At 39.0% G+C, this 23,227-nt stretch overlaps 1 protein-coding gene across 1 annotated transcript; it reads right to left on the reverse strand.

The window, feature by feature from the left end:
- Positions 1-7,310: 7,310 nt before the first annotated feature.
- On the reverse strand, positions 7,311-8,003 carry LOC100010078 (retinitis pigmentosa 9 protein homolog). Its single transcript, XM_056803827.1, has one exon. The coding sequence runs from the start codon at positions 8,001-8,003 to the stop codon at positions 7,314-7,316; it is 690 nt and encodes a 229-aa protein (XP_056659805.1). The 3' UTR covers positions 7,311-7,313.
- Between the last annotated feature and the right edge of the window lie 15,224 nt (positions 8,004-23,227).

A 23,227-nucleotide genomic window follows, 5' to 3' on the forward strand; every position in this document is an offset into this window, starting at 1 on the left:
AATCAGAAATGACCAAAAAGATGGAAGCCCTCTGGGAGAAAAAGTGGGAAATAATGCAAAAGAAATTCACGCATCTACAAAATCAGTTTGACCAAACTGTAAAAGAAAACCAGGCTTTAAAGCAAGAACTAATAAAGCAAAGCCAAAACACCAAGAAATTAGAAGAGAACATAAAATATCTCACCGACAAGGTGATAGATCTGGAAAATAGAGGGAGAAGAGAAAATTTAAGAATAATTGGACTCCCAGAAAAGCCAGAAATAAACACCAAACTGGACATGGTGATACAAGATATAATCAAAGAAAATTGCCCAGAGATTCTAGAACAAGGGGGCAATACAGCCACTGACAGAGCTCACAGAACACCTTCTACACTAAACCTCCAAAAGACAACTCCCAGGAATGTAATTGCCAAATTCCAAAGCTATCAAACAAAAGAAAAAATCCTACAGGAAGCCAGAAAAAGACAATTTAGATATAAAGGAATACCAATCAGGGTCACACAAGACCTTGCAAGTTCTACTCTGAATGATCGTAAGGCATGGAACATGATCTTCAGAAAGGCAAGAGAGCTGGGTCTCCAACCAAGAATCAGCTACCCAGCAAAACTGACTATATACTTCCAAGGGAAAGTATGGGCATTCAACAAAATAGAAGACTTCCAACTTTTTGCAATGAAAAGACCAGAGCTCTGTGGAAAGTTTGATACCGAAAATCAAAGAGCAAGGAATACCTGAAAAGGTAAATATTAAGGAAAGGGGAAAAATGTTATCTTCTTCTTTTACTCAAACTCTCTTCTATAAGGACTACATTTATATCAATCTATGTATACTAACATATGGGGAAAATGTAATGTATAAATAGGGGGTAAAGAAAGACCAAATAGAATAATGGTTCTCACACAAAGATTCACATGGGAAGGGGAGGGGAAGAAAACTCCTATAAGAAGGAGAGGAAGAGAGGGGGGGGGGGGTTACTTAAACCTCAATCTCAGGGAAATCAACTCTGAGAGGGAAAAACATCCAGATCCATTGGGATCTTGAATTCTATCTTACCCAACAAGGGTAAGGAGAAGGGAAAACCAAGGGGGGGAAGGGGAGAGGGAGAACAAAAAGGGAGGGAAAGAGAGGGGGGAGGGGGAGGGAAGAAAAAGAGAGGGACTAAAAAGGGAAACATCAAGGGAGGGGACAAGGGGGACTGACTCAAAGTAAATCACTGGACTAAAAGGTAGAGCTGAAGAAGAAAAGGTTAGAATTAGGGAAGGCTATCAAAATGCCAGGGAGTCCACAAATGACAATCATAACTTTGAACGTGAATGGGATGAACTCACCCATAAAACGTAGACGAATAGCAGAATGGATTAGAATCCAAAACCCTACCATATGTTGTCTTCAAGAAACACACATGAGGCGGGTTGACACCCACAAGGTCAGAATTAAAGGATGGAGTAAGACCTTCTGGGCCTCAACTGATAGAAAGAAGGCAGGAGTGGTAATCATGATATCTGATAAAGCCAATGCAAAAATAGACCTGATCAAAAGGGATAGGGAAGGTAATTATATTTTGTTAAAAGGGACTCTAGACAACGAGGAAATATCATTAATCAACATGTATGCACCAAATAATATAGCACCCAAATTTCTAATGGAGAAACTAGGAGAATTGAAGGAAGAAATAGACAATAAAACCATACTAGTGGGAGACTTAAACCAACCATTATCAAATTTAGATAAATCAAATCAAAAAATAAATAAGAAAGAGGTAAAAGAAGTGAATGAAATCTTAGAAAAATTAGAATTAATAGACATATGGAGAAAAATAAATAGGGATAAAAAGGAATACACCTTCTTCTCAGCACCACATGGCACATTCACAAAAATTGACCATACATTAGGTCACAGAAACATAGCACACAAATGCAAAAAAGCAGAAATAATGAATGCAGCCTTCTCAGATCACAAGGCAATAAAAATAATGATTAGTAATGGTACATGGAAAACCAAATCTAAAACCAATTGGAAATTAAACAATATGATACTCCAAAACCGTTTAGTTAAAGAAGAAATCAAAGAAACAATTAATAATTTCATCGAGGAAAATGACAATGGCGAAACATCCTTTCAAACCTTTTGGGATGCAGCCAAAGCGGTAATCAGAGGCAAATTCATATCCCTGAATGCTTATATTAACAAACAAGGGAGAGCAGAGATCAATCAATTGGAAATGCAATTGAAAAAACTCGAAAGCTATCAAATTAAAACCCCCCAGCAGAAAACCAAATTAGAAATCCTAAAAATTAAGGGAGAAATTAATAAAATCGAAAGTGATAGAACTATTGATTTAATAAATAAGACAAGAAGCTGGTACTTTGAAAAAACAAACAAAATAGACAAAGTACTGGTCAATCTAATTAAAAAAAGGAAGGAAGAAAAGCAAATTCACAGCATTAAAGATGAAAAGGGGGACAGCACCTCCAATGAGGAGGAAATTAAGGCAATCATTAGAAATTACTTTGCCCAATTATATGGCAATAAATACACCAATTTAGGAGAAATGGATGAATATATACAAAAATACAAACTGCCTAGACTAACAGAAGAGGAAATAGAATTCTTAAATAATCCCATATCAGAAATTGAAATCCATCAAGCCATCAAAGAACTTCCTAAGAAAAAATCCCCAGGGCCTGATGGATTCACCTGTGAATTCTTTCAAACATTCAGAGAACAGTTAACCCCAATACTATACAAACTATTTGACATAATAAGCAAAGAGGGAGTTCTACCAAACTCCTTTTACGACACAAACATGGTACTGATTCCAAAACCAGGCAGGTCAAAAACAGAGAAAGAAAACTATAGGCCAATCTCCCTAATGAATATAGATGCAAAAATCTTAAATAGGATACTAGCAAAAAGACTCCAGCAAGTGATCAGAAGGATCATTCACCATGATCAAGTAGGATTCATACCAGGGATGCAGGGCTGGTTCAACATTAGGAAAACCATCCACATAATTGACCACATCAACAAGCAAACTAGCAAGAACCACATGATTATCTCAATAGATGCAGGAAAAGCCTTTGATAAAATACAACACCCATTCCTATTAAAAACACTAGAAAGCATAGGAATAGAAGGGTCATTCCTAAAAATAATAAACAGTATATATCTAAAACCAACAGCTAATATCATCTGCAATGGGGATAAACTAGATGCATTCCCAATAAGATCAGGAGTGAAACAAGGATGCCCATTATCACCCCTACTATTTGACATTGTACTAGAAACACTAGCAGTAGCAATTAGAGAAGAAAAAGAAATTGAAGGCATCAGAATAGGCAAGGAGGAGACCAAGTTATCACTCTTTGCGGATGACATGATGGTCTACTTAAAGAATCCTAGAGATTCAACCAAAAAGCTAATTGAAATAATCAACAACTTTAGCAAAGTTGCAGGATACAAAATAAACCCACATAAATCATCAGCTTTTCTATATATCTCCAACACAGCTCAGCAGCAAGAACTAGAAAGAGAAATCCCATTCAAAATCACCTTAGACAAAATAAAATACCTAGGAATCTATCTCCCAAGACAAACACAGGAACTATATGAACACAACTACAAAACACTCGCCACACAACTAAAACTAGACCTGAACAAATGGAAAAACATTAACTGCTCATGGATAGGACGAGCCAATATAATAAAAATGACCATCCTACCCAAACTTATTTATCTATTTAGTGCCATACCCATTGAACTACCAAAATACTTCTTCACTGATTTAGAAAAAACCATAACAAAGTTCATTTGGAAAAACAAAAGATCAAGGATATCCAGGGAAATAATGAAAAAAAACACATACGATGGGGGCCTTGCAGTCCCTGACCTAAAACTATATTACAAAGCAGCAGTCATCAAAACAATTTGGTACTGGCTAAGAAACAGAAAGGAAGATCAGTGGAATAGACTGGGGGAAAGCGACCTCAGCAAGACAGTATACGATAAACCCAAAGATCCCAGCTTTTGGGACAAAAATCCACTATTCGATAAAAACTGCTGGGAAAATTGGAAGACAGTGTGGGAGAGACTAGGAATAGATCAACACCTCACACCCTACACCAAGATAAATTCAAAATGGGTGAGTGACTTAAACATAAAGAAGGAAACCATAAGTAAATTGGGTAAACACAGAATATATACATGTCAGACCTTTGGGAGGGGAAAGGCTTTAAAACCAAGCAAGATATAGAAAGAATCACAAAATGTAAAATAAATAATTTTGACTACATCAAACTAAAAAGCTTTTGTACAAACAAAACCAATATAACTAAAATCAGAAGGGAAACAACAAATTGGGAAAAAATCTTCATAGAAACCTCTGACAAAGGTTTAATTACTCATATTTATAATGAGCTAAATCAATTGTACAAAAAATCAAACCATTCTCCAATTGATAAATGGGCAAGGGACATGGATAGGCAGTTCTCAGATAAAGAAATCAAAACTATTAACAAGCACATGAAGAAGTGCTCTACATCTCTTATAATCAGAGAGATGCAAATCAAAACAACTCTGAGGTATCACCTCACACCTAGCAGATTGGCTAACATTACAGCAAAGGAAAGTAATGAATGCTGGAGGGGATGTGGCAAAGTAGGGACATTAATTCATTGCTGGTGGAGTTGTGAATTAATCCAGCCAACCTGGAGGGCACTTTGGAACTATGCCCAAAGGGCGACAAAAGAATATTTACCCTTTGACCCAGCCATAGCACTGCTGGGTCTGTACCCCAAAGAGATAATGGACACAAAGACTTGTACAAAAATATTCATAGCTGCGCTCTTTGTGGTGGCCCAAAACTAGAAAACGAGGGGATGCCCATCAATTGGGGAATGGCTGAACAAACTGTGGTATATGTTGGTGATGGAATACTATTGTGCTAAAAGGAATAATAAAGTGGAGAAGCTCCATGGAGACTGGAACAACCTCCAGGAAGTGATGCAGAGCGAGAGGAGCAGAACCAGGAGAACATTGTACACAGAGACTAATACACTGTGGTATAATCGAACGTAATGGACTTCTCCATTAGTGGCGGTGTAATGTCCCTGAACAACTTGCAGGGATCCAGGAGAAAAAAACACCATTCATAAGCAAAGGATAAACTATGGGAGTGGAAACACCGAGGAAAAACAACTGCCTGAATACAGAGGTTGAGGGGACATGACAGAGGACAGACTCTAAATGAACACTCTAGTGCAAATACTATCAACAAAGCAATGGGTTCAAATCAAGAAAACATCTAATGCCCAGTGGACTTACGCGTCGGCTATGGGGGGTTGGGGGGAGGAAAAGAAAATGATCTTTAACGAATAATGCTTGGAAATGATCAAATAAAATATATTTAAAAAAAAAAAAGAAAGGAGTGATGGGGAAGATTCTGAGATAGTAAGTGTAGCAGTAGGGTTGCAAAGCATGATTGGCAGGTCCTCAAGACAGAGAATCTTCAGAGCTGGCAGGGGAAGGTTCCAAAAACTGTTGGAGACTGAGTTTGCCCCAACTGGAGTTTGAGCTGAGGGGAAAAACTGATGGTGGCAGATCTTATCTCTCTTGTGGACTCCATTGGACCTTGGATAAGCAGACCTTCAAGCAAGAGCGAGCACTTTTCCCCAATACACTTAGGTGGACTAAGGGAAGATTGAGGAAGACTTCAGTCATTCTCTGGACCTCTGAGGACCTTCATTTAGATACCAGCATCTAACTGCTAAGGACGCTATAGATATGAGATCTCTGTTGGACTGACCTTTAGGATTTTAGTGTAAGGAGACAGGCTTATTAGCTAGGGGGTTAAACTAATGGTTAAGCAGTCTGATCTCCTTTTCCCTCCTTTCTCCCTTCCCCCTCTCTGTTAAAATAAAGTAAAAATATTTATATGTATTCCCTCTGTGTTTCTTCCCTAAAACCCTTCCAATCTAATTGTGGCATTTCATAAGAGAGGAAGAACAAATGGGTAAAAATAAAGAAATTATGTGATCTTTGACAAAGGAAGCAAAATCATCTTCTGAGGAAGGTATTATGTGGGAGAAAAGGGTTGGGGAGGGGTATGAGCTTGAGGAATATCACAAGAGAAAGATTTGAAACAGCCTTAAAGGGAAATGTGATAAAGCATTAGGAAAGATGAACAAAGATGTTTGATGTGCTGTGAGTGCCCTATAGGAGTTGGAGTTCTATAATTGTTATAACTAAACTCACTACCATTGCATTCTTTTTTTCCCCTTTGGGCTGTTTCAGGGCTAGAAAATAGATTCAAGTTGACTGTGATTGGGAGGTGGTATGATAGAAGATGGAAGATTTTGTAGAGGCATAGGGGAGAAGTTTTTGAAATGACTTTGGAGTCTCAATCTGTAGGCAAAAGAAGAAGGCAAAAGAAGCCAGAAAAGAGCTAAGTTACTGGGAGGCTAGGGAGAGACTGAGGGTTCAGAGATCACAATGAGATTAGAGAATACATTTGTTAGAATTGGAAGAATGGAAGAAGTTGATGGTAAGGAAATTATTATAGTAAGAGAGAATGCTCTGAGCCTGACAAATATGCTATCTTAACTTTAGGAATGAATTTATCTCTCAAATTTTTTTTTTTGAGTTCACATCTTTATTGGGTTTTCTTTTGTTCTGAATTGGGGAGTAGATTGTACTGGGAAGGAAAGGAAGGATTTTCTGCTGACAAAAAAATTTTTTTTCCCTAAAAATCTTAGTAGATCAGTTACTTTGTGGAGTGCCAGATTCTACAACAAAATGATTACAATGAAGATAAGATATTTCATATAGCTACCTCCTTTTCCATTCTTCCACCATTAGATCTTGCAAGTATACAGCAAGGATATTCACTTTTAAGTGAGAAATAATGGAGTTTTATTATTCATCACTCAATAGAATGCACTTGTAACTGCTGAAGATCTCAAGTCATCCTACTACTCCATTAACCCTCTGATCTTCTAGGGGAATCTCTCTTGGAAACACCTAGAATATTTTCGTATCTTATGTTTGATTTTTTTTTTCAAAACTAATCACAAACTACAGTACACAGGAAGGAGGAGGAGGAGAATCCAGCAGTGTGGCATATAAGAAACTCAATATCACAGTGAATTCATCACTGTTGGCAGTGAGGGCAAAATGCCATGGGGGGATGCTAACTATGCAAGTTTTTTGGTTCTTTTTTCTCTGTCAACTGAGGCCCTTTTGTGGCTACTTCTTTACCTCTGACATTCAGCTATGATTCTGGAGTGACAAGATGGATTCAAAGGAAATGACTTTTTAGTCAGAGTCTGAACTCTCATTTGATTTAGATTTGTGCTTTTTTTTCTTTTTCTTTCTCTTTTTCTTCTCCTTTTTCCTTTTCTTATGTTTCTCTTTCTTTTTATTTCTCTTATGCTTCTCCTTACATTCTGAGGAGCTGGAACTAGTGCCATCTTCATCTGAGGTAGAATCTTCTAGTAGCTTCTTTAACTGCTGTATCCTCACATCCTTTTCATGCCGCTTATTCTCTCTTATGATGTCATATATGGGATCTTCGTGTGCTACTCTGAATTGTTCTAATTTCTGATTGCCTTTGATAAAGAATGGGCATTCTTTGTCACCTGTTCTGTGTCCATACCGTTTACAGCGCCAGCATTGCATAACCTTGACTTCTTTCCCCAGGGGCATCCAGAGCCCTTTAGTTGGAGCATGAGCCAGAAATTCTCTGGCGTGTTCATTGCCTGGTACATCTGGGATACAGTCTTCTGGCTTAGTCTCATCTTCCTTAATAAGTCCAGGAGGAGGCTTTTCATAAAAGGACTCGAGGTGCTGCAGCTGGTGCCTCTGTTGCGCGTCCCGCCACCGGGGCTTCTGCTCCTGGAGCCGCTGCTGCTCTAGGCGGCCGCCCCGGCGCTCCGGGCCTGCAGCAGCATCGGGGCCAAGCGGGGGGGGGGGGGGGGGGGGGGGGGGAGGGGGGGGCGGAGGCATGGCCGGGCCCAGGCCCGCGGCTCCCCGCCGCTGCCTCGGCCGCTAGGGGAGGAGTATCTCTCAAATTTTTGAAGGAAGAGCTGAGGAATAGTTTGAACAGGCTTTAAGATTGTATAATAAAAATGATAATCTGTGTGGAAACTATATGTGGTTGTGGTAACTGCAGATACTCTGGCTTGACTAGAGAGAGTTGCTAGTAGAACCTGAGGGTAACTATTTGTAATGGAGATTGAGGAGAGATAGATGGAGAGAGATAGAGATGCTGCTAGAGAGGTACTCTTTGGGTTTGTCTATTGATCCCTAATGGCTAATAAATCAAACTATTTCCTGCCCTCTCCCTTCCTTCACCTCCCTTAATCACCCTCTTCTTGAAGCCTTTTGGCTTCCTCCCTCCCCCAGAGTGGACTATAAGAATTACGAGGAAAAAACTCTTTTCTTTTCCTTCTTCAAGTAAAGGGGCTTATTGGGAACAAACAGGATGGGGATTGAGATGAAGGGGATAGGGGTGTCCCTAATCTATAAGGAGAATTAGGAGGGTTTGGGAAATGTCAATCTAGCTATAATTGTGACTAGAGACAGCCAGAGAGATGGAGGACAATGGTTAAATCTTCTTTCTTCTTCAGTCAAATAATCTCTGCTTGAGTAATTCAAGTCCAGACTCTGTCAAACCCCAAAGGTCTCTCTCTGCCTAGATCAGAAAAAGTCAGTCTCTTTTAGTCAGGAGTCCAGAGAAGAGGTTTCTCCCTTGGTCAGTAACCCCAGAGAGCCAGTCTCCTCAGTTCATTTCCCCTCGCCAGCTCCAAAAGCCTCTCTTCCTGGGAACATTCTGTTTGGAATTTTCCCCTTGATTGACAGACAGGTCCTCAGCTTTGTTTCTTGCATGCTTGGCTTGTCCTGAAAAACCTCTCTTTCTTCATGCCTCTTCCACAATTGCAAAGTAGAAACACAAATGGAAATATAACAAGTTTTGTTCAGAAAAGGGAATTTCAGCTTCTAAACATGGAAGTGGATTGTATATGGGTGATGGTAAAATCCATAGTATGACTATCTTTGGGTATTACTGAGATAGGCTGGAGGAACAGGTCATGCTCAGTGAGATGGTCAAGAAACTGTGATATTAGGGTGTATAGGGATATGTGTGTATAGTTAACTATCTGTGTTGAAGTCTAGTATGAGGGCCAGAAGTCAAGGAAAGACTGATTTAGAATCACTACGATGGGGAGGGTCTGGCAAGGCTGTTAATCACTGAGGAAAGAGACTAGGTAGATTTTATTTTCCACAGAAGTTTGACCTCAAGATAGCTCTGGGAGCTTTAGGAACTACAAGAAAGGAAAAAGTGCTCAGAGCTGAGGAGTTTTTCTCCTTTCCTCTTGAGGCTGAAGACCAACCTGGAGACTTTATAGAATGGCCTTTCTTCAGTTTCTTGGAAAGGGATGTCTGCTATTCCATATAAATAGTGTTTCTCCTCTTCCCAAGGAAGACTAAAGACCAGGTAGAAAACTAGTTTTAATGGAGAGCTGCTGTGGGTGGGGTCCAGCCTCACTCAAGACTCCATGGTTCCCGACAGGTGGCAAACGATCAGTCAACAAAAATAACAAATGGAAGACAGCTTAATCATAACAGCCATGGGATTGCTTTGCATCTGACAGCTGCTCCGCTATCCCGGTGTCTGATCTTTATTTTTATACCCATATTCTTGGCATGCAGGTATACAAAATCAAAGAGAGATAATTGGAAAAGTGATACATTGACTTTTAACAAATCACTTGATTATCATTCTATATTTTTGTATTGTGATTAAAGATAGAATAAAGGTTACACACAAGATAAATGATTTCGTCACAGGTGACTTAATTTTCTCATTACCCTGTGAGAAGTTTTGAGCTTACAAACAATCAAAGAAAATTACGTACTGCTTTTAATAAAATGGAATAATTAATCAGCAGTTCTTAGAAGACAATTCAGCAATCATATCATTGAGGCTGAGGGTACTGGGAACACAATTCAAATTTAGACTGGCCATTTCTCAGGTTCTTTACTAGGGAGTTCCTGAATCACTGAGGCATACTGAAGCTTGATGCATTTGTACTTATCACTTGGGCCTCTATGATTGATTTATGTGCTGACTTCATGAGAATAGGCATCTGTGAGTGGGGAAGTTGTTGGGGGTTTGGCCTGTAGCTTCAGTTTTGCTAGGAATTATGTACTTAAGTAAAAGTTAACCCATGTAGTCTTTTGGGGATTGGGTTTAAGGGTCTGATCTTTTGGTGATGTTTTGGGGAATTAGGGTACAGGTTCTTTGCTCTTGCATTATTTCTTTTGAGACTGGGGGAATAATAATCATGTCAATTCATAGGTAAGGGGCATTGATGAAAGAGGTCATGTAAAGGGGATAGAGTGGGCAGTCACATCTCACCAAGGACCACTCTGTGGTCTCCCCAGCTACCATGCGTGACTCTGTCAAGGTGTCATGGTCTGATGGCCCCCAGCATGTGGGATAGTTATTTTGAGTACTTGTGGGAAATGGGCCAACAGCAGGACTAGAGAAACCAGCAGCTATACTCCCAGGACACAAATAAATTAGGTCATGGTAGCTAAATTTTTGTCCTGGGGGGAAAGCAGTTTAGAGTCATAAATAATGCACTTTAGTAAGATTCCAAAAAGTTACCAATGTTTATGAATTGCTAATATGGTAATCTTGTTGACTTGGGTTTTTTTCAAAAGCAAAAAGAAGAGAGTCTAAGGGGGAAACTTCATCTAATATGTTTTGTAGACACTTCAGTATAACTGTAAACCTAGGCCCATCCATCTGGCAGATAGTTGGTATGTAAAGATAATTTAGGGTCATGACCTAATCTAAGTTTGATTTTTGGTCGCCAGGGGATATCCCAAATAAAATACCCAAGACAGTTTGGAAATCTATGGTGGTTTAATCAATATAGAGGGAAGAGATCAAGGAGAAGAGAGAGGGAAAGGGCATAGGATTTCACCCTCCTGGCCTGTGCCAGGGGGAGTTCAAAGTCCTCTGCAACAAGGTTTCTGAAGAATATTAGAGGCTTCTAAGTGGATAGTGTTTGGAAGGTAAAGGAGGAAAAATCAGCCTAAACTCCAAGAGAGCTCAGAGAAGACGCCTCACCTGAACTAGATTACTAGGCTTCCTCCAATATGGTATCAAGGGAAACTCACTGCTAAACTGGACAATAGCTGCTGCCACACCATGATGCCAAGATGCTCAGCAAGATGCCACCAGCCACCTCTCTGCGAAAAGACCCCAAAGAGGAAGTGATATGAAATATATAGACAGTTTTACATCACTTTCCTGCATCTCACCTGTACCAATGATAGCTTAAGCTTGACTTAGGACAGGCCAGGGGGTCTGTCAGCTGTTTCTGATTTGTCATTTGCTAGCATATGTCTATCATAGGCCATCCTCCTAGATACTTAATCCTTAAGTATGGGTGTAGACATTCCTGAATTTGTTAATCCAAGTAGAGTGGACGAATCTAAAGTTCACAGTATAGATAGAAACCCTAAAAAAATTGAAGGAGAAATTAAAGAACCTAAGGCAAATGTGGGGAGAATAATATTGTACTCCCTCAATTTCCTGGTTCCACTATCATTCTTAGAATGTCATGAAGTAGGGGGCAGTTGGGTAGCTTAGTGGATTGAGAGCCAAACCTAGAGACTGGAGGTCCTAAGTTCAAATGTGACCTCAGATACTTCCCAGCTGTGTGACCCTGGGAAAGTCACTTAACCCCCATTACCTAGCCCTTACCACACTTCTGCCTCAGAACCAATACACAGTATTGATTCCAAGACAGATAGTAAGGGTTTAAAAAAAAAAAGAATGTCATAAAGTAGAGGTAGGTTGGGGAAGAGTTTGGGACCCTGAATCTTCATTACCATTTTCTTTTACTGACTACAAGTGATCTAAAAATGAATCCTCTGTGTGTCTATCTTAGATAAGTTCCTGGAGAGAAGGACTGTAGTTAATAATCCTGTATTTCTGCCTTATGGTAAATTGAGAACCTTTACTTTATTTTTAATTAGTTAATTTAGTCAATTTAGAACATTATTCCCTGATTACAAGAATCACATTATTTCCCTCCCTCCCCTCCACCCACCTTTCCCGAAGCCAACGCGCAATTCCACTGGGTATTACATGTGTCCTTGATCATAACCTATTTCCATGTTGTTGGTGTTTGCATTAGGATGTTCATTTAGAGTCTACATCCCCAACCATATCCCCTCGACCCATGTATTGAAGCAGTTGTTTATTCTTCTGTGTTTCTACTCCCACAGTGTTTCCTCTGAATGTGGATAGTGTTTTTTCTCATAGATCCCTCCAAGTTGTTCAGGATCACTGCATTGCCACTAATGGAGAAGTCCATTACATTCGATTGTACCACAGTGTATCAGTCTCTGTGTACAATGTTCTCCTGGTTCTGCTCCTTTCGCTCTGCATCAATTCCTGGAGGTGTAGGGGTAAATTTAGGGGTTTTTGACTGAAATATAAATTTAGTTGGTCACCAGGGATGAATTCAAATCCCAATAAAAATATTCAAATCAGTTTGGGATTTTTATGGTGGTTTAATTAATATAGAGGGAAGGAATTAAGAAGAGAGAGAGAAAAGGGTATAAGATTTCCTCAGCCTAGCCTGAACCAAGGGAAGTTCAGAGACCTTCCAGCCATGAGGCCTCCTCCAAGATGAGGGGCCTCCTAGGAGGATGGCGTTTTTAGGAAAGGTAAAGGAAAAAAAGGAATCAGCCTAAACTCCGAGAGAGCTCAGAGAAGACGTCTCACCTGAACTATGCTACTAAGCTTCTCCCAGTATTGTATCAAGGATGCTCACTGCCAAACCCTGACAAAGGCTGCAGCCATGCCAAGATGCCAAGATGCACTGCACACTGTGCTTTAGCATTATGTAATTTTTGGCTTTTGTTGGTATATCATTTAGGAGATTTGGAAAAGGGAAAAGTGTCTGGGGTAATTTTTGTTGTTGTTAAAATGGGAATGGGGAAAGGAAGAAGATGAGAATTCAGTTCCAAGTCCAGAAGCTTAACTTAATATATGTACACATATATCTATAAAATATATATTTCTATATCACTGACAACATAAATGAACACTGCAAAAAATAAAAAGCCAGAGCCACCTCTCCACAAAAAGATCCTGAGAGAGGAAGTGACACAAAACATATAGACCGTTTTACATTACTTCCTGCGTCTCACATTTACCAATGGTAGCTTAAGGTTTACTTAGGACAGCCCAGGGGGTCTGTCAGTTGTTTCTGATTTGTCATTTGCTAGCACATGTCTATCATAGGCCATCCTCAATACTTAATCCTTAAGTAGGTGTAGACATTCCTATTTTGTTAGACTAAGCAGAGTGGAGTAAATCTAAAATTCCTGGATGTCATTCCAGTTCACATGTAATTCTTCCAGTTCCTTATTCCTTTCAGCACAATAGTATTCCATCACCAACATATATCACAATTTGTTCAGCCATCCCCCAATTGAAGGGCATCCCCTCATTTTCCAATTTTTGGCCACCACAAAGAGCATAGCTATAAATATTCTTGTACAAGTCTTTTTCCTTATTATCTCTTTGGGGTACAAACCCAGCAGTGGTATGATTGGGTCAAAAGGCAGACAGTCTGTTAGTGCCCTTTGGGCATAGTTCCAAAGTGCCCTCCAGGTTGGCTGGATTAATTCACAATTCTACCAGCAATGAATTAATGTCCAGACTTTGACACATCCCCTCCAGCATTCATTACTTTCCTTTGCTGTCATGTTAGCCAATCTGCTGGGTGTGAGGTGATACCTCAGAGTTGTTTTGATTTGCATCTCTCTGATTATAAGAGATTTAGAACACTTTTTCATGTGCTTATTAATAGTTTTGATTTATTTAACTGAAAATTGCCTATTCATGCCCCTTGCCCATTTATCAATTGGAGAATGGCTTGATTTTTTGTACAATTGGTTTAGCTCTTTAGAAATTTGAGTAATTAGACCTTTCTCAGAGGTTTTTGTTATGAAGATTGTTTCCCAATTTGTTGCTTCCCTTTTAATTTTGGTTGCATTGATTTTGTTTGTACAAAACCTTTTTAATTTGATGTAATCAAAATTATTTATTTTACATTTTGTGATTTTTTTTTCTAGGTCTTGCTTGGTTTTGAAGTCTTTCCTTTCCCAAAGATCTGACATGTATAGTATTCTCTGTTCACCCAATTTGCTTATAGTTTCCTTCTTTATATTCAAGACATTCACCCATTATGAGTTTATCTTGGTGTAGGATGTGAGATGTTAATCCAAACCTAATCTCTCCCATACTGTCTTCCAATTTTCCCAGCAGTTTTTATCAAATAGTGGGTTTTGGTCCCAAAAACTTGGATCAGAACCTTCCCTTTAAAAGAGAGTCACAAAAGAATATGTATAGGTAATATGGCACTCTTGTGAGTAGTGGCCATTTGGAGTCAGAAAAAATCTGAATCTGAATCCTTCCTCTGACATTTGCAAGCTGTGTGATCATGAGCAAGTAACTTAGCCTTATCTGTGTATGGTACCTCCTGTGGGACCACTCCCCAATATGGTGTAAAAAATAGACTCGAATACAGGACTACAATCCCCATGAGCCTTTGCTCCACTTCCCCAGAATGCCTTGTAATCTCACCTGGGCCGAGATCGAGAAGGTATTTAAGTTGATTCAAAGGCTTTTGAGGGGTCTTGGCTCTTTTGGACTTCCGTTTTGGAGCAGAGGCAAATCTTCCATGATGTGAGGTTATTTTGTCTAGGCCTCTGGCCTAGGCACATGTTTCTTACTTGTATATTCTTAATCTTTAACCTTTAATAAACCTCTAAAAAATATAATACTCCTTGCAGAGAGAAACTAATTTCTACCTGCCTCAGTCTCCCCATATTCCATAAATTTTAATCTTTACAGTTATGGCGACCTAATGGGAAAAAAAAAAACTCAATCTTCTGAATTCTTTTCTGATCTTTAATTCAACTTTTAATAGCTAGTGCCTAGAAAATTTTTTTTTGAGTCATATGTCTCTGGCCAAGGTTTTCTACCCTCACAAAGCTGCTACAGACTCCGGACCTGCTGCCCACCCCACCTGGCTCGGCCTGCCGCTTCCTGCCTGCAGCCTGCAGCCCTGATCATCCTCACCTGGTACCTGGTCCCGGCCTTGACCACCCCCGCAGCGGCCTCTCACTGGCCCGCAGCCTGCCTATTTCTGTGCCCCAGACCCAGGAGCCCGACCCAGCCGGCTCATCACCCAGATCCTTGGAGCAGATCGCTCAGGACTCATTGCGACCAGCTGGTAACAGTATTGGCCACGTGGGCGGAGGGGAGAGACGAGAGGGAAAGGAGACCGGGCAATTTTCCCTTAGGCTAAGCCTCCACGTGGCTGGGGGTATTGGCCACAGGGGGATCAGAGAGGGGAAAGAGAGAAAAGACTAGAGAGAAGAAACAGATCTTTTCAAACAGAAACCTAAAAAGCAATGGGCTGTTTAAAAGGATTTTTGGCTCTTCTGGCAATTTCATTGATTTTACCTGCCTGTCAGGGAGCAGACTCAGCCCAAAGATTCAACTTTAACTTTGGGGAGGAAAATGGGTGGCCCAGCGAACTGGAAGCCAGGCCCAGAGATGGGAGGTCTCTAGTTAAAATCTGGCCTCCGATGCTTCCCAGCTTTGGGGCCCTGGACGGATCCCTTGAACCCCATAGCCTAGCCTTTACTACTCTACCTTTGGGCAATAGACATTTAAATGGATAATTAAAAACAAACCAAAAAAAAAACCCCAAGGAACTTTGAAGAGACTAAAGGCTATATTCTAAGGCATTTCAGACTCCAATGGTTTATAAAAATCTCTGTATTCTATTGCATTGTTTTGTTTAAGATATAACTTTGTGATTTTAAGTTCATATATTACTGGATTCAATATTATTCTGCTTGAACTGAAGGTTGATTGAATTTATTTTGAATGTACTGAGTTTTGAAATTCTGTTGTTTTTCCCCTATAACTGTGTTGAACAAATATTATTGTGAATAAGCCCATATATGAAAAAACAGCTTTTTTCTACTTTGCTGAGGATAGATGGACTTCAGAACTGGTTATAATTGTATTAACAACCTTTGGAATTTTAATGTGCTAAATACCTCAAATGATTTGATTTTAAGGGTTTTTTAAATATGATTTTTGGAATTTTTTTTAACAATCTGGTTATTTTTGCCTGCCCCTACCATGAGGTAAGGCCCATTAGCTGAAGTGAAATACATTTTATAAACCCCAACCTTCCCACATGTGAATGGAAGTTCGGCAGTTAATTTCAGGGCATTTGTATCCCTATAAGCCTCCAAGAAAAAGGAGCACCCCTTTATTTATGCTCTTCAGCTCACTATTTTACTTCTACCAGAATGATATATAGATTTCTTGATTATGTTCTAAACCCAAGATGAGTTTTACTTTGTTTTAAAAAAATATGTTTAAATACCAAGGTTGAAAGATTGCTATGTTTGTAAAAATTGTGACAAATGTCCATTAATTCATAGGTTACAACTTATGTGAAATATGAAAGTGTGTTTGTTTGCTATTGTAATTAATTGGGCTATTGAGAATTTTTGGGATTTTGGTAACTACATAGTTGTACTACTGTATTTTTAAAGATGAAAAATTGTTAACCTTGTTCAATTCATTTGCCTTCTACTCACAGTGATCATGGCCAGATACAAAGAGGAAATGGATCTCATTTTTTGGTGAGAAAGCCTTGCATTTTATATTTTCTTAACTGACACAGAGTGTCAATGATTATAAGCTATATTTTTGAATTTTTTAAAGCTCTTTTATTATTATATTTTTCTTGCATGTGCAATATACTTTTTCAGGTTTTTTTTATTTTTTCTCTCCTTTTTATATTTGAAGCACATGTCACCAGTATTAAGATTTTCTTTAACCTTTTGATTTTTAAGTTTAAGATACATTTGCTAATACATGCCCTAAAAGGCTTGTGACTATAAAATGATGCCACTAATTATTTAAATACATTATGGGACTTTGCTTAATGATTCTGTCTGATTCCAGGACAAGAGATACACATAAGAGCCATTTCATAGGGCCAAAGAAAGGCCAATCTAGGATGGATTGATGCACTTCTAGGCCAATACAAAGGTCTTGAACCTAGTGTGAAGACTCGAGGTTACTATGTTTAACATGTGTTAAGACATAGGCTTTCCTTGTATCGACACTCACCCTGAAGATACTCACAGAGGAGTATCCCCAAACCTTGGCTCCTATAATCTGGTCCCTTTCTTTTCTGCCTCTTAATGTGTGGTACCTTTCTGTAGTCCTGGCACTGATTGGGTAAATGCATCATTACTTAGATCATTTTGATGGGGCCCTGATTGAAGGACCTGTTATAGATTTATTTTTCTTCTACTTGGAATTTTTACACATAAGACTTTGATAGTCTATATTTTCATCCAGAAATTTTTCTTTTCTTTTGGATTTTCTGGTGTCTTTTTAATATCTCTTGCCAATTGATTCATATACCTCATACCTCAGCCATGCATCCCTAACTGATTCTGAATCTTTCAATCACCCTCTTAACGGGGGGAATGTAAAAAAATATCATTATTTAAATTGCAAAGTTTAAATTCCTTTTGAGAAGAATTTTAGGTAAAGAAGATGCTACTTCCCTGAATTCAGAAACTGAACTGTTGGAGAAGCCATCATGAAGAAGCCTCCAGACCACAAGCTGCACAAAATGAACTTTGGGTGTGGTTAATGAACATTTATTTGCATGCATACTTTCATGCCAAAGGGGACTGCCCCCTAACTGGCTTTCTGTCAATGCGTCCAGTAATTATTGGTTTTATTCTTTTCTTTCTCTTATCCTCAATTATTGTAATCTTTAAATTGATTATGTTTTCATGATCCTTTGGAAAAAAATTAATTTTTTGCAAATGATCAAAGGGGGGGAATGTAAAAAATAGACTCGAATACAGGACTACAATCCCCATGAGCTTTGCTCCACTTCCCCAGAATGCCTTGTAATCTCACCTGGGCCGAGATCGAGAAGGTATTTAAGTTGATTCAAAGGCTTTTGAGGGGTCTTGGCTCTTTTGGACTTCCGTTTTGGAGCAGAGGCAAATCTTCCATGATGTGAGGTTATTTTGTCTAGGCCTCTGGCCTAGGCACATGTTTCTTACTTGTATATTCTTAATCTTTAACCTTTAATAAACCTCTAAAAAATATAATACTCCTTGCAGAGAGAAACTAATTTCTACCTGCCTCAGTCTCCCCATATTCCATAAATTTTAATCTTTACAATGGACAGTTGGTTTGGTGTCCCCAAAGGGTACAGCAACTATCAGATTCTAGGGTTAAACCTGACGGGTTAGATTTCTTGTACTTTTTGCTCATGAGTCCCTACTTGTATATATTCCACTAACAAGTTAGAGCTCATTAACTTTTTAGCAAAAATATTCATTAAAATTTTATGGTATAAACAGTTGGTATCAAAGCATACTCCCCAAAAGTTAGGTGTATAGTTTCCCACACAGGAGAGAATAGGTAAAAATGTTAAGCACAAAATTAATGAGGTACATGTAGTAAAGGAGTAATTTACAACTGCTGATTATTGGAAGTTTGTTTCTTCATTTGTAGAATCCTAATAAAACTTCCTTTCATTGTAGCTCTCTGTTGGGGGTCTTAGAGCCAGTGCCTTTGTAGAATCCATAGACAATGCTTGTTTAGGCCATGAGGATTCACATCTCTTGAAGTTTCATTTCTTCAGGTGTCTGACTCCCAAATGAATGTTATCTCCTACGTGCCCAAGGTCTCTGATCTAGCAGGAAGCACTGTCTGCTACTAGTCCAGTCTTCCTAATGAAATGGTCAATGAGAGGCAAACCTCTCAGATTCTAACTCTTAGCTCTGAAAGCCTCTGAACTAGAACTCTTCATCCATTAGAACAACTTTCCTCTTAACAAGCAGATTGATCTGACTTTGCTCGTTTGGCATGTAGCCCAAGAGGTATAACTTGATCTTCTCAAACAATTTTCAGATATTTCTTATGTGGAAGCATCTGCCTTTCATCCACTGGACAAAATTTGAAAGTCCTTTTAAATGATTATAAAGTTAATCACCTTTTGTGATTACATTAATTTGGGTGAGGATAATAATACCTGTAGAACCTACTTCACATAAATGTTGTAAGGATTTAAAGAAATATATGTTAAATGTAAAAAAAAATGTATTGTAAACAATAAAGCAACGTATAAATAAAAGTGCTCATTGTTGCAATGAAATGGAAAAAAGCTTCCAGGTTATTCTTGCTAAGAAAAGAGACAGGGAAAAATCGTCAAATTATTAGGGCAATGATGTTACTTCTTTGTGTTTGTTGAATGTCTAACTCTTTCTATGGCTAAGAAAATTTTGACTTAATTGTTGAATGATCTGTGAGTGTCCCATTCATTTCCAGTACCAAACCTAAAGTACCAGGGGACTGACGAGTCAGGACTAATACTTCAGTCTCTTCATCTGAAAAATACTGATGATTTGAGGTCACTTCCAGGTCTAATTATAAGATTCTACTGAATTGTGTTGTCATTTTCAGTTGTGTCCTACTACTCTTGACCCCATTTGAGGTTTCCTTGGCAAAGATACTGGAGTTCTTTGACATTTTCTGTTCCAGTTCATTTTACAGACGAAGAACTGAGACAAAACAGAGTCAAGTGATTGGCTGAAGGTCACACAGCTAATAAGTGTCTGAGTTCAGATTTGAACTCAGGAGGATGAGTCTTACTGACTCCAGTTCACTCTATCTACTGCACAAACTAGCTACCCCTTAATTCCTTCTACTGAATAGAGCAGTACTATGACTCTTCTCATAATGACTGTGACTGCCTAGACCAAAAGTTCCTTCCCTGCAACAATAATCCATATAAATTCTTGAGGACTGGGATTATCTCACGTTTATATCTCTATAACCAGCCCCCAGCACTGTGTTTGGCACATAATATGTCATTAATACAAACACTGATTGAAATATCTTAAAATGAATTCCATTTGTGGAAATGTCCAGAAGAGGGCAACCAGAACGGTTGCTCATTAGAAGCAGCAAAGAAACAAATGTACCTTGATATCAGGGGAAAATTCCTAACAATTAGAACATCCAAAAGTAAAATAGGCTCTCTGTCTTTGAGCAAAGACTGGACAACCATTTGTCAGCTCTGTTATACGTGTTATCGTATTCCTTTTTGTGTAAAAATGGACCAAATGGCTGCTGAGATCCCTTTCAACTCTTGGATTCTGTTATTCTCAGTCTGGCTAGGGCACGGCAAAATTTCAGGGAAGTAAACAGTGCTCATTCATGGTAATAAATGGTTTCAGTTTGATAAGATTATAGAATCCTGTCACAGGCAATTTAAAATATAGATCTTTTTAACAGCTTTCAATCAAAATCCATATTCAGATTTGAAGATTTCAGCTGCTCAGGGAGCTATCACTGAACTTCTATATTTCTCTCTTCTCTGATTACATTCTCTGCAAAATTATAATTTCATTTGATAACAGCAAGGCAAAACTTACCAGGACTCCCTATAGAGAGCCCAGTTCCTTCAGCCAGAGAAGCACTCTGTATTCCTGGTAGAGCTGACTGCTTGACCTTGCTTATGCTTATCTGGATTTTCACTTCTTCCTATCTTCTCAAGAAACATACCAAGGGTCAGGGAGCAAGCCTTCTATCATGACAATAACTTAATTGCTTTGGTATTTTATTTCCAGAACACTCCACTTTAGGGATTGGAGTAGAACATACAACAGTCATAAATATCCAGAGGTCTCTGAAATGATGAGGAAATGATGAGCCTTATAGACTAGGTCAGGGATTAAAAAAAAATTTCTTTCCCTTACAAAGAAAGCAATAGTTATAGAATTATTCTTTGAAGAATGACTTATGTATGTCCACCTCCAAAGAACTAATAAATAAGATATGATTGTGTGTGTGTGTGTGTGTGTGTGTGTGTGTGTGTACAAGGTTATGTTGCACAGTGGACAAAGCCCCAGGCCTGGAGTTGGGAAGACTTGGGTTCAAATCTGAACTTAAATGTTCCCTAGCTGTGTGACTCTGGAAAAGTCACTTAAACTTATTTACATAGGCCTTGCCCTTCTGTTTTAGAGTTGTTCCTAAGACAGAAATTGAGTTGTTTTTTTTTTAACTGATTAGCATACTATACCCCATTCAGGATCTTTTAGGAAGATTCTCTTTCCAAAAACACAAAGGCTGTCTGGGTCCACAGCCCTCAAATTTTGTCAAACGAAATATTCTTTTAGATCTCCCATGCTAATGAATAGATAGGGACAACATACTGATAGGAACAGGAAAGGGACAGGTCTTTCCTCCTCCATTCCCACTACCTGGGATTCATCAAAGTGTCAACCTTTACTTTCAATATTTGTCCAAATTTCTACCTTTTTTATGTATTTGTGGTCATTGCCAAGATACCTTTTGTGTCTAAGGTAGAGACAACCATTAAGCCCCTAAGTGCTGCATGGAGCTGTCCAAAATGAGCTAGTTTTGGTGTTGGAATTGGGTTTAAATGAGTTTGGGCAAGCCATGTAAGCTCTCTGAGACTTAGTTTCTTGATTTGCAAAATAGGGGCTGGACTAGATGACCTCTAAAGTCTTTATCATGTCAAAACCTATGAAATATAAAGATGTAGCCTATTGTGCAAAAGGGAAAGTCAAGCATACGTGATGAAGGGAACCCAGCACAACCCTGAAAAAAGTGGTCTCTTCCCTAAACAGAAGATTCTGCTCCTGGAAGAGAAAATCCCTTTCTTTAATTGGTGGTAGTAGAAAATTTTAAAGGAAGCTCCTCTAACCTCCAGCCTTTTTTCCTATTTCCTTTATCTCTCTTGCATTAGTGTCTCTTGCTAAATATAAATTTAGTCAGCCATGTAGAGTAAGAGAATAAACTATTAGAGAGTGAGTTCTGGGGATTGAAGCTGCCCCTGAAGCCTACAGGATCCCCAAAGCCATTTCTAGCCATTTTGGTCTTGAAAATGTAACAGTCGTCACATTATCATGTTTTAGATCCTTTGTTTCTTAAACTGATTTGGGAGGTAGATTTTAAGTCTTTTCCTGAGATGTAGAGAGTGAGTGTTCAGCCTGTGAGTGCTGGAGACAGGTTTGGATCACAGACCTCTCTTGATTCAAAATCTCTCACTCCTCCTACTATACTCTATCATTCCACTCCCTACTTTCAATTTAGCTGCTCTCCACTCGGGATACCAAACCTGATTCTCCACGCATTATGCTTCTTGTCAACTGAAACAGTGCAGTCTCCCTCAGCAGTCAGTTCCCTCCACAACCCTCCATCCCCAGAAGTGGTAAGTGCCCCTGCCAAAGACAACTGCCTATTCATATCATGGAAAGGATGAATTATTCAGAAAGAGCTGAGCTGACTCTTTCTCTGTAGGACTGGTAAATGAACAGCTCCCCCTTTCCACTGCTCTTCCAAGAGATTGTGAAATAGACTTCCCAAGAGAGCTGGAGTTTAGGGTATTGTAGAAGCAATTAAGATTAGATGTCACAGTAATAGTTGTCAGATTATCTATCCTCTTACTCTGCTCTTGGGAGCTAATCACCAGTACTTCTTTAGCTGAAATGGAACAATCTGCTGTTTTGCCAGAGCAGAGAGTTATGTAAGAAGGGAAATATAGGACAAATAAAATATTTGAAATAACAAGTCCACTTTCTAGTTATGCTAGGAATCTCTAATAGCATTCTTAAATTTTCATATCTAAATTCAGAGAACTATAGCACTGAGGGGACCTATAGCCAGTCCAGGTCTAAGGTACTTGGTATCTTCTAAAATCAGCAGTCATAGGGGACAGCTGGGTAGTTCAGTGGATTGAGAGCCAGGCCTAGAGACAGGAGGTCCCAGGTTCAAATCTAATCTCAGATACTTCCCAGCTGTGTGACCCTGGGCAAGTCACCTAACTCCCATTGCCTAGCCCTTATTATAAGAATCAGGATTGAAATCTAGATCTTCTGACAGTTCTCAGGAACGTGTATGAAAAAATGTCTGGGTTATTCTCTGGTTGTTCAAGGTGCCAAATGAACTTTTTTGAGCTCCTTGATACATACTAAGAAAAATATAATAAGAATGCTACCTGAATAAATGTTTGTTTGGTAAGCAGCTACTTAACCTTAAT

This window comes from Monodelphis domestica, chromosome 6, assembly GCF_027887165.1.
Source record: "Monodelphis domestica isolate mMonDom1 chromosome 6, mMonDom1.pri, whole genome shotgun sequence".
In the NCBI taxonomy this organism is placed as follows: domain Eukaryota; kingdom Metazoa; phylum Chordata; class Mammalia; order Didelphimorphia; family Didelphidae; genus Monodelphis; species Monodelphis domestica.

Coding starts and splice junctions, on each gene's coding strand:
- LOC100010078 (XM_056803827.1), bottom strand. CDS start 8,003: ATGCCTCCGCCCCCCCCTCCCCCCCCCCCCCCCCCCCCCCCCCCGCTT.